The sequence below is a fragment of the Pezoporus wallicus genome, unplaced genomic scaffold, assembly GCF_028554395.1.
Source record: "Pezoporus wallicus isolate ANWC-B61680 ecotype Strahan unplaced genomic scaffold, APGP_CSIRO_Pwel_v1 contig_6923, whole genome shotgun sequence".
In the NCBI taxonomy this organism is placed as follows: Eukaryota; Metazoa; Chordata; class Aves; order Psittaciformes; family Psittacidae; genus Pezoporus; species Pezoporus wallicus.
The window spans coordinates 2,434,056-2,446,450 of NW_026637289.1; the positions used below are offsets into that span (position 1 = coordinate 2,434,056).

Here is a 12,395-nt window from a genome sequence, read left to right on the forward strand (position 1 = left end):
CCGCCCCCTCCGCGGCAGCCCGCCAGCAGCGCCACAGCAGGCGCGGGGCCGGCTCGCTCCGCGCTGCCTCTCGCCCGCCCGCCCCGCCGCCCCGCCGCGCCGCGCCGCTCCCATGCAGGCGGGCGGCGAGGCAGAAGATGGCTGACTCGCCGGGGCACCCGCGCCCCTGCCCGCCCGCGCCCCCCGCCCGCCCGCCGCCACCGCCACTGCCGCCGCGCTCCCCCCGGGCCCTCCGCGGCGCCGCCTGCCACCACTGAGAGCCGCCGCCCCCCCCCCCCCCCCCCCCCCCCCCCGCGCCCCTCCCGGCCCCCCCAGAGCACCAGCAGCCATTTCATCTCCACCACCAAGTAGGCGCAAAAAATGGCAGAAATGGAGAAAGAAGGGAGACCTCCCGAAAATAAAAGGAGCAGGAAGCCGGCTCACCCGGTGAAGCGGGAGATCAACGAGGAGATGAAGGTGGGTGCCTGTGATGGGGAAGGGAGTGGGGGTCTCCCCCCCACCCCTCGCCTCCGTGCGTGGAAACGAAATAAGAAAGGATCTCTTGTCATTTTTTTTTTTGTAGGATGCACTGAGTGTGTCTCAACTCCGCCTCCTGGGCTGAAAACAGAGACGAATTCACAGGCTGCAAACCCTGTTCATTCACAAGCTTTATTTATTTTTTTAGCATAACTCTCCCTCCTCGGGCTTTTTCAGCTCCTTGGGTGCCAGTGATGAGCCTTTTTTCCTTCCCTTTTTATTTGTTTCTACCGCCATCCTCTCAGGTAGCTGGGAAGCCCTTAAAGTTAGGAAAGAAAGGGACCTCTTTTAAACACTGTATTTCTCTCCTTTTCCCAGTAGCCAGCTGCAACTGTGTAATTAAATTGTCAAAGTACAATGCTGCGGTCCGAGCCGCGCATCATCGTTCTCGCTCTTGAGCGCGGGGACCCCTTTCCTCTCTTCCTCGCTCTCGCCTCGTCCTCTGCTTTCTGTGTTTCGCTTCCCAGTCCATCCCAGCGGCAGAGGTGCTGCTGGAAGCTGGATGGTCGGGGTTGCTTTTGCTGGATGTGTATTCTGCGGAAGGCTGTCCTGCCTCGTAGGAACCGGTGCCAGTCCAGCTGTGCTCTGAAAGTAGCACTTGAGGCTGCCGCTCCAGATGTTAGGATGGCTGCGATTGCACAAAAACGTTATTGCAGGACTTCTTTTATCATTAGGTCGCCGCTCCAGGCTTGACCGGTCCTATTTTTTTGCGCCCGTTTTCCGTGTCTGTTTGTTTTATGTCTCAAATTCCCCAAAGTTGGGAACAATGTATTGGAGACTTCAGCTGAACTTGTTGTTGTTGTTCAATGTGCAGATAAGTCATAGTCTGGTTATGAGATGAAGCTGCTGCATTTAATTTGAATATGTCATTTATTAGGAGGCTGATTGTAAGTGGAGGACTGCCTGGAAAATGTCACACATTCGCATAGTATGTATAGTATATAGGCGCGTATATAAATATGCATGATGCCTAGTGAAAATGTCTTTGCTTTCCGGAGCAGTGATCTCCCTGTGTAAAAATAAATGGGAATGCACAGTCCCCTCCCTCTCTGCACACCACTGATTTCAGTTAGGTGCCCTTTCCTGCCCAAGGCAGGCGTTCTTGCTCCTGCTGCCTGGGTAATGAGCATGTACACAGTTCTGTGTGCACATTGACTGGAAATGTGGACAAGCGTAGTATTAGGGGAATAAATGCAATAACATGTCGGCACATTTCTTTGGAAACAAACCGTACTAGTTTTGGGTCCTGAGGACTGGTATTATTCTTTGTGAGATATACGACACATCCTAATTTCAGAGAGGGCTCTGTGCGGGCACTGAAGATTGAGAGTCATGGCTCATTGTAATACCACATAGTTTTGAGGACTGCAGAGGTCTGTAGTATAGGGCAGTGGCCCCTTAGAGCATCACCTAACGTGATCTGTATGGATTGCAGCTTTTAAGTTTCATAGGTTCTAGAATTACAAATTAGCTGATTTTAATCAAAACATGTGAAATGTTATCCTGGCTGGATATAAAGGCTGACTGTGCTGGATCCTCTGGGTTTGTTTTGTTTACTTTGGCTGCAGGCACACTCAGCGGTTTGGGAGATAGTTGTTCTTCTACAGTATAACAGATGTTTGTCTGAAAGGGTGAGGAAGAAACAAAAACAACATTGTGTGAAGGAGAAAAATTACACAATTTCAGACTAATGCTTTGGTATTAAGCACTGGCGTTAACCTTCGTGTAGAGTTTCTCTTTTTTTTTAATCACGGGTGGCTGCTTAATGTTAGAAACCTCAAGATTTCAGCTGACTTAAAAATTAAAGGCGGGTAGAAATGGCATTTTGAATGGATGTGATTTCTGGTCGAGAGCAAGATAGCTGATGGCAGAACCTTTCACAAAACACAGGCCACCTTTCAATGTAAACTATGCTGTATATGCTATGCATTTTTAGTAGGACAGTTGGCTGCTATCCCCTGAGAAGAGGAAAGAGAGGGGGAAAAAAAGAAGTGGTTTGCATTTTGACGGGTTAAGAAAGTTAAAATCCTGTGGCGATCATTTACTCTCTTTCTTTACTGGTGAATTAAGATGTCTAGTTGTTCTTCCTAAACCCAAAGAATACAATAATGTAACAAATTCGTTACACAGTGCAAAATGTTTGCAGCAAAAGGACAGAGGGAGCACAATGTGCCCTTGTGTAGGTTCATATCTGTAATGTTCAAACAGGCTGACTGTTTGCCTTAATCTGAACTGCTTTCATCTGGACCAGTGTAAAATAAGCTCTGGTAAGTAATCACGGCAGAGCAGAAAGAAAGGAATGTATACAGCAATAGACAGCCTAAGCTGTAAAAACTGTAACCCGAGTATCAGCAGCAGATCAGATATCAAGGCTTTAAGGTAGGGGAAATGAAAGAGATGAAGGGGAGAAAAAGACGAGAGAGGGAATGGAAAAGTCAGCTTGGAAAGTGAAGGAGAAGTAGGAGGGCCCCCTCAGGGAAATTTGGCTCAGGGATTAGGGAATTTTATCATGGTGTATAGTGACCTACTCAGGTTTCAGCCTACGTTGGATCGAATTGCCTCCCTTTGCTAGCAGAAAGAAAACAGGACTGGTGGATATGTGATTTTTTTATTTTTTTTTTTCTCTCCCCTCCTTCAGATAATAAAAAAGCCGTTGGTACAAGTATCTATTTTAAGTACAGTAAATGCAGGGCACTATGAATGAGCAATAAAATTACCTCATCACAGAGACTCCCTTCAAGATTCACTGTTTGATACAGCCAGATATTTACTCGAGAAGGTTCACAACACCTGACTGGCTTGGTTTGGTCCCTTCCAACAGCAGTGTCACAGCTCAGTTTTGATATGACTGGATGGATATTCAGGTTGCTTGCTCTCTCCTTATGCCAGATATTAAGTTACGTTTTTGTTATCGCTAACCTAATGTACATGATAGTTATAACAAGTTTTCATTTGATACAGTGTCGTGTGCAAGAAGTACATGTCTGCGAGGTTTTCTGATATAGCATTTCAATGAAAACTATATTGAGGAGGAACTGTTTTGTTTTGCTCTGACCTTCACAGCCTCTGTTTTCTTCTAGTTATTATTTACCTTTTGTCCTCCATCCTCCTTCAGATGATAGTTTCCATTTTTATTTCCCGAGGTAGTGTTGTTCACCTCATGCTCTGGAAGAGAGCAGATAGTTACTCTGAAATTCAGTTTGGTGCCATTTCTCACTCGCTGGTGAATACCGCCTAATAGATCCAAAGCTATTGTAATCAGGGAGCCCAGTCCTGTTTTAAGACCAAAATATTTTTTTTTACAGCTTCATTGATGAAAGCACTCATCACGGCGTGGTGATGTCTTCCCCATCCATCTACCCCTCCCCAGCTTATTTCCATTTGCCATCCTGCTGCCAGGCAGCAGTGCTGCTCCAGAGGAACAGCTAGGTGCTCCGCAGTGTTGTGAAATGAAGTTGTGTCCAATACTGGGTTGCACTGGAGGTTCTCATGGGCAAACCAGACAATGTATCCACGTGTCTCTGTCAGTTGAAAGGCGAGCAGTTAATTTGTGCTGCAATTTCACAGGGCTGCTCTATGTGCCTGAAGAGTTTACCATCTATAAATATTCTCAATAACTAATTTGTATCTAAAATTGGGCTTCGTTCCTGATGCCTAGAGCTTAAGACAGCCCCATCTGTTACAGTTTAATAGTAAACTCATCAGAAGATCTTTCAGTTTAGTGTTTTAATATTCCCCGTTTGGCATTTAGAAGTACTACTGTCAGAAGGAGGGAAGCAGTGAAGCAGGCGTAGCAGCCCTGCGCCTGGAGCGAGCCAGATCCCTCAGAGTGCTCTGAAGAGTCCAAGGAAACTCCTCCCTTCTCTCCTGAAAAGCAAAAAAATGTCCTTGGGAAAGTGGAGAAGCAGGGAGGCTTTACCAGTTGTACTATTTCAGGAGACCGATGTGGAGGGCTTGTTTTTTGCAGTCTGCGTGGAAGGAATTCTGTGGGATGAGTGCAAAGGGAGTTGTGTTGTCTGTACAGGGAGCCTCACCTGCCTGTGCGCCACAGCAACAGCACTTCCCCAAACAAAATTTGTATTGCAGAACCGAATGTGTATGTTGGAGCACAAAGGAAATCAAAGCATCAAGACATTTTGCTTTCTCATAGCATAAAATTCAATATGGTGACAACATACATAAGCAAAGAAAGTGAGGGCGGTAAAAAAGAAATCCAAGTTCATACTGTGACCACAGAAACCTTTTTATTTCCTTGGTGTAAGTGAAAAGTGAATTTGTGGGGCTTTGCACTGAGTGGGTTCTGCAGGCAAGGAAATGGAATGGAGCCACTGTGCTTCCTCCCAGATCTGAAATAAACATTCAGCAGTAAAACCTAGAAGAAAATGAGTCTGACAGACTCATTCTCCCCTGCGTTTCCTGCCTCCGTGTTTGCCAGGCCTCGTTTGCTGAAGCCAGGCCTTGCCCCCTGTGAATAATGTTCGTAGAGAAGGGAAGGCAAGAGGTCTAAGATGGAAAGAGAAGCATGGCTCAGCTTCAGAATGTATTAATTAGCAAAGATTTGGGAAAATGATGCGTTACAATGTAAAAAAAATCAAGCTGTAGGTGTCCTATTACGATGAAATGAATCTTAAAGAGGGAATAAATGTGATATTTTAGCATATAAGTTAGTCTCACAAAGGAGAGAAACCACAGTCTGGCGAGTCAACACCCTCTTCTTCATCTTTCCTATGAATAGGAAGCAAATTCAAGTCAAAATACCAATGAGTGTAATAGTTAGGTAGTTATCCTGGCTGTTCCAGGAGGAAGGCTATTTCTGCACATCACAAGAATAGAGAAATCACACAGTTAAAACATGCAAATTACGCATTGCCCTGCAGTGGTGATAAGTGGTTTGGGACTTAGCAGGGGGCAAAAGAAGAATTGCTGTCTATTAGGAAAGAAGGGCATTGGTGGTGGTGTGTGACTGTGGCCACTGGAGCATTTTTGGGCCAGTTTCTTTGGCAGGGATGCGCTGGTTGTGCTGCAGCCGCAGATGAATGCCTGGCAGTTAGGCAGCTGTGATGGTGCACTGTCAGCTAGAGGAGCACAAGAGATTTGGCTCTGGGAGGATGTTCACTGACTGCCTGGGTGCACTGGCAGCTGAAGAGGTTGTCGGTGTTTCCACCACAGCCTCGGGAGTCTGGCTGCTTGGTGCATGTGCAAGAGGCTGAGTGTGGCATGGTGGCGTGAGCACAGAAGCACATGGGGAAGGATTTTGGTGCTTGTCTTCTCAGCTCTGGTGTTGGCCCACTGAACAGCACAGAGGCTTGTTCTCTTTGTTTCCCTGCAGGGGACTGAGCATTGCCTCCTGGGCAGGGCAAAGCTAGTTTCTGTGCTGTAATTTTGCAATGAAATCCATGGATCCTGCAAGGCTCCCATTGGGTTCAGTGGGATTCGTACTGGGCCAAAGGGTCCCAACTTAGCAGTGTGGTTGCTGACTTGGATTTTATTGATGATGGACAGGGCTGTGGGGTTGGGGTGGCAGCCTTCAACCTGCAGAACCTCCACATTCTTTTTGGGAATGAGTCTGAAAGTAGGCATGGAAGAGCTCAGTGCCTCTGCTATCCTGTTCCTGCAAAAGCTTGGAATTGCAGCTACTTGCACATCCTTCATCTGGTCATTCATACTTGTCTTTACATCTCCTTCTCCCTGGGCTTTGGCAGGTCTGTCATCTCTCAGTTCAATTGGCTGCTTCATCAGTGCTTCTTTTGCTCTCATGCTTCAACCTCAGGTTGATCCCCCATTCTTGCTTTTCCGAAGCACTGTTTTTACAATCAATCACCCTTCCTTTCACTAACCCTTTTAATCTTGTACATCGTCCAGTGAGGTTCTGCTGTCCGTGTACAGGTTGTGTTCCCTTAACTTCATCAAGAACTGGGCTTTCTTGCCCTCATCTGCCCCCTCCCTTTTTTTCCCTGCATTCACACAGAGAAAATTAGTCTTGTCTCATCTCATCATTTGTATTTTGACTCTTGCCACCACACTGGTCTTTACAAATCCCATCTTGTTACTGCATCTTGAACCCACATAGATTGGGACTACCATTGCAATGGAATGTGGAAACAATTGAAATGGAAACAATGAAATAAGAATAGTGGTCATCTTTAGGGCAGCAGCTTCAGCAAGGATATGGGGAGGGACTTTATAAGAGCAAGTAATGATAAGACAAGGGATAATGGCTTTAAACTGAAAGATGAGATACTGGGAAGAAGTTCTTCCCTGTGAGGGTGGTGAGGCACTGGCACAGGTTGCCCAGAGAAGCTGTGGGTGCCCCATCCCCTGGCAGTGTTCAAGACTAGGTTGGATGGGGCTTTGAGCAACCTGGTCTAGCGGAAGGTGTCCCTGCCCATGACAGGGGGTTGGAACTGGATGAGCTTTGAGGTCCCTTCCAACCCAAACTGTTCTATGACATGACCTGTGTGACCATCAACTTGACTGACAGGATATTAAATGTTGCTGCAAATGGGTGCTGTAGTCGGGAGTCTGAGGGAAGATGATGTACTTCTGTGGATGCCTATCTGTGTGAGAGAGTTAGTATTGAAGAAAACATCTCTCAGCTTTGACTACTAGCTGATAAGGATGGGATCATCCTCTTGGTTTGATATGCATAAAGTACTGTGTAATGAAGCTCTGGCTGTCAGCCACAAAGGGCATAGTTTAAGAGTGATCATCACTGTAATAGGTAAGATAAATTCTGAAAGAGTAGCTTTTTTTTTTTTTTTTTCTTTACCCAGGCACCCTTGTTGAGAAATCACAGTGTTAAAAATGGGCTCACTTTTGTGAGTGCAATATGCAGCCTGGTTATACTCTCATTGAATTTAGTAGGAAATAACCCAGTGATATATTTATTTTTTTTAAGAGTTAAGTTTCTATGATGGGTAATTTCAAAATAATTTGTATTTTTGTCATGATGAGTGTTCATTTTTGTGTGTCACCTGTCATGGGTAGAAACAATGAGACTTGAAAGGTACTTAAACTTTGTGCCATTACAAACCAAATTTGGTCACTTTGACTAGATTCTGAAGAGACAGACGTGTATGAATTGCAGGAAAAACATACCTATAGCCTTGTTTACATGTTCTTTGACAAGTAATTAGAAATTACTCATTGCCTGAGTTGAACAACAGTGCAAATAAAACACAGAGCATCCACAGGAGGCAAATTTAGAGCTACTCCATTTAGTTCCATGGGGTTTAAGTCAGGAAGACTTTGTCACTTGGTCTCTGCCTTGCTGGATTAGTCTCTAGGGCTGTGTCTCCATAGCTGAAATTTAGCAAAGGAAGGGAGGCTGGCAGAGCTTGCCTTTGTGCCTCCATGGACCCATCCAGGTCATTCTGGGTGAGCTGCAATGGCGAGGTTTCACTCCCCATCTCCAGGTCATTTCGTTGTTGGATTCTCAGGAGTTAGAGACAGGTTCTGCGCTGAGAGAGAAGTTTTCTAAACAGCTGAAAACCAACCAACCAAAAAATTTAGAAAAATTTCATGTTTTTGCTAATATTTAAAATACAGCACTGCATCAAATGAGAGTGTAAATACATATATTAAAAATGGGTGTGTGTGATAGCCACATTACACTGTATTGTACTCACTGCAAACTGTAGTAGTGACATAGTTCAGACGTAATGGGATGTCAAAATGCTTACAGTAGAGGTGGAATGATGCCATGTTTTCTGGTGATTCAGGGCAGCACAGGACAGCCATGGAATTGAGTTTCCAGCAGGAGGTCAAGTGAAAATGAAAGGGGGGAAAAAACAAAAGGAAATTGATGCTCCAGAGGTCTACTGTGGGGTTTTGTTTTGGTTTTTCTTTTCCTGAAATGTGTGTTTGTGGCACAATTGCACAAATGATACTCCTGGAAGAGTACAAATTGCTTGTGTTTATTGCTTATAGCTGTTTTGCAGCGCTCCTTGAGTGACAGGAACACCTATGCAATCTGGTGTGATGAATGAGCCAGGAGCAATGCAGGGCTCTGATGTTCTGGGGCAGAGCGTCTGCTGTAGCTTTGAATTCAGAAGCAATTATCATCTGATTAATTTTATTTATTTATTTAAATGACTGGAGAATTGCTGTGTTCTATCATTAGACTTGCTCCCACTCAAAATTAAGCTAGAGCAGCTACTAAACAAAATCTAGCAATGTGCAAATTTGACATGTACCATTTGTTTTGAATTGGTGTCATATTCTCCTTATTCGTTTGCTGGTAGCCAGAGTCCCGGGAGATGGTGCATATCAGGAGCATTATTTTAGATGTCAAGATCTTAAAGGGAAATTAAATTCGGAATTTATTTTAAAAGAATAATGGTAAAAAGCCACGGAGACCAAATAGAAAGGCTTTGTGTGTGGCTTTTTCGTTTCATTTAATAGTTGTCATACTTCTTTAAGCTGATCTTTGCCATCGCAATAATTCATTAGCTGGTTTCCTTTGGTAGTTTCCTAAATCCGTAAGCTGCAGAGCTCCATAGCAGTATTTGGTTTCTGAAAGCTCTGTTGCCTGGCTGCAGATTTCTTAACTTACTCCACTAAATCTCCTGGCCCAGTAATGAGCATTTTCTGCAGGAATATTTTTGCCATGTGACCTAGAGGATGTGTTTTTAATAGAATTTCAGAGTTATGACAGTCATGTTCCGTATTTTGCATTTCCATGCAAACATAAAACGTAACCACACGGCTGCTTGGAAATCGGTTGAAAATAAATATGGCAAAACTGAGAAAGGTTTCCTTAAACAAATATAAGAGATGTTTGTATGAAACATTATGGTAAAATGCTTTCATGGTGAAGAGTTTTTAAGTGGTTTGACTATGGAAGGGCTTATAACCGAGGAAGAATGTCTTCACTGTGATTTTATTTGATTTGGTTCATGGGCATCTCAAGGAACTGTAATTGTGTCAGTGACCTGCTCCAGCTGAAAAGATTGTCGCACAGGAAGATTGATTAACTGCTGGCTGAAAAAAATCCCTTCATTTCTGTTATTCTCTCGCTGCAGTCTTCAATAGTTTATGGCAACACAGACAAGTTTGTATGACAAATGTATGTTAAAATATTTCTGACATTGAATACCAGAGCAAAAGTCATAAATAACTCTCCTTTTCATTTTTTTTAAATTACAGACATATGAGTCTCTGTCATAATTACATGTGCCAGTCAGAGATTTAAATGCATTACACTTTATGCACTTGACTTATGAAATGAACATTAGTCTTTGAGGAGGTGGGCCAAACCTGACACTTGCTCGTGTAGCACAGATACGGTTCGATTTATGCAGTCCTCCATTCTTTCCAAATGGTTATTGATTACATAAATAAGTAGGTAATTTTTCTCTTTCAGAACTTTGCAGAAAACACTATGAATGAGCTTCTTGGCTGGTATGGTTACGATAAGGTTGAATTGAAAGATGGAGAAGATATTGAATTCAGGAACTACTCAGCAGATGGGGAAAGCCGCCAGCACATTTCTGTTCTTAAAGGTAATGCGACTTCATGTTTCTGTGTTCATGCAAAGAAGGATTAATATCTCAACCTGTTGGAATTGGCATGGGTTGGGAAGCGTGTTCTGCTGCTTGCTTTGTGGTTGGTTTACATAAAAATATCACAGAGTGTCTCCCGGCCTGAGGAAGCCAATAGGGTATGAGGAAAATCCCTTAAAATTACTATTAATAGGCTTACTAATATACCTTCACAAATAGTACCTTTTGTGAGTCAGTTGAAAGTCCTGTACCTGTGGTATTCGTAAACTGCTCAGCTGGAAAAGAGGGAGCACTTTCTTAGGAGTGTGGCTTTAAGGAACCCTTTTGCTTTCAAAATCAAAGCTTTTTGGCTAGAATTAGAATTCTGGAAGATTTTGAGCTGGAATATTCACAACAGATGTAGGAATGAGAGTGAACATTCACAAAAGGGTCCTCACCCATGTTTATACTATACTGTCTTCTGCGAGTGCTGTAGAAGTTCTCCAGGGATGGGATTTGTTTGGAACAATGCTGGATCTTCATGGTTCAAAACGTAAAAGATCGGATCCAGTCTGTTTGTTAAGCCCTTCTGTTGCTGCCTTCTGACTCTTCAGTTGCAGGGAATGGGTAGGGACTTGTAATCAGGGTAAAGGGAATGCTGCATCTTGACTTATCCAGCAAGAGTTCCTCAAAGGTTAGGTAAACAGAGGAAACTGGCAACTTTTATGTTCATAGTCTGCCACTTTTCACTACATTTGTGGCCAGCTGTGTTTGGGTTTTCTTTCTGATGGCCCACAGCAGCTGTGTATTCAGTAAGTGTTGCAGTGAGTACTGATATCAGAGAGACAAGTTCTGAAGAGAGATGGTTAGGAAAAAGGTGGAAAAATTAGACCTAAAGGTGGAATAACCTAACCGTGTTAAAATTGAATGTTTGCAGCTTGTTAGTTCTGTAGTGACATTGGTGATCAATATGTATTTTTCATTGAAAATGTGATGTCATTAAGTCACCTTTGAATAAACTTGTACTTGAGTAGTGATGTGATTCATTTATTTATGTTTTAATAATAGATCCTTTATTGAATGGTTTATGGCTTCAGGCTATGCCTGATGAACTTTGTGATATACTTCTTTTATAGACACATGATCTGAATCATATGTTTTATGTACCAGAGAAAGATGTCGAATATCTGTGGCAGGTAGAAACCTTTGGTGTATGCAGTCTATGGGAGGGGAAAAAGTAGTGTTTTTTTTTCTGAGAGATGGGAGGAGAGGGAATAATAAGAATTAAGTCCTGCCCCATAGCTAACTGAGGTGCATTAGAGAAATTCCTACAAATAAGAATCCTTAGGTAACTTGTGATTAAAGAAGTAGAATAACAACTGTCATAATTTCATGTGCACTTGGCTATAATTTCAGTATTTTGTTTCTTTCTTTAAATCCTTTCCATTAAAACTCCACATATCATTGCTAGAGAATTAGGAATTCTTTTATTTTTCAATTTATGCTTCTTATATTGGTGAAGTTATAGTACACTGAGTGTGATCATCGTGCAAACAGTAGAAATAAAGGGACAAGAATAGGGTGTCATTGATTAAACCAGGCATACTAAGGGTGTGCATGACGAAATAATCCTATCTTTTTAAAAAAAAAAAAGTGTGAATTTTATTTTTAAAATATAGAGCATTTCTGAAGAATACTGGCAAGTATCCATTTTTTAAACAGAGGACATATATAGGGGTTATTGTGCGCTCTTCTTGTATTAGGGTAAGTAATTTAATGAGGAGATTGGTGACAGTATGTAGGGGCATTTAAGAAATCTAGGTGTCATACTGTACAATGTGTTGTTTGTGTTTTACAGAAAATTCTTTGCCAAAACCAAAATTACCTGAGGACAGTGTTATTTCACCGTACAATATCAATCCAAGCTACCCAGGGCTTGCCACAGGAAATGGACTATCAGACTCACCAGCAGGGTCGAAGGATCATGGGAATGTACCGATTATTGTCCCATTAATTCCACCACCTTTCATAAAGCCACCAGCAGGTAAATCCTAATGAATGTTTAAAAATGGTTACCGTCATTGACACGTCCTGAGATTGCTAGATCATGACATCTTAGTGATGGAGCTAATTTCAAAGTGTTTAAAAGCAGTCGCAGAGAACTTTAAAACAGAGTGGGAGAGTTACTTTATTTGTTAGTATTCTTGAAAAACTTCTACAAGTGCAGTGACAACAGACTTGTGCTGCTTGTGACTCCCAGCATGCTGGATTATACTCTCAGCACTTCAAAAACATCTGCTTTTTAGAAAGAAAAAAGATTTTGTTCTGATGAATGAAGGCTTTAAATAAGTTAATGGAAGATGATTAAGTTAAAAATAGGCTCCATGAAAGAAACAG

At 42.9% G+C, this 12,395-nt stretch overlaps 1 protein-coding gene across 6 annotated transcripts in view; it reads left to right on the forward strand.

The window, feature by feature from the left end:
* Positions 1-292: 292 nt before the first annotated feature.
* SOBP (sine oculis binding protein homolog) overlaps positions 293-12,395 on the forward strand; it is a 117,633-nt gene continuing 105,530 nt past the window's right edge. For 5 of the 6 annotated variants that reach the window (XR_008971600.1, XR_008971599.1, XR_008971598.1 and 2 more), the window contains exons 1-3: positions 293-456; positions 9,881-10,019; positions 11,857-12,042. Coding sequence is in view for 3 of the 6 variants with exons in the window: in XM_057404708.1 (XP_057260691.1) it covers positions 361-456; positions 9,881-10,019; positions 11,857-12,042 (421 nt within the window). In the remaining 3 variants the exon portion in view is untranslated. Of the gene's footprint in view, positions 457-7,114; positions 7,238-9,880; positions 10,020-11,856; positions 12,043-12,395 lie in introns of those variants that run through there. The other variant, XM_057404710.1, reaches the window with a different exon arrangement.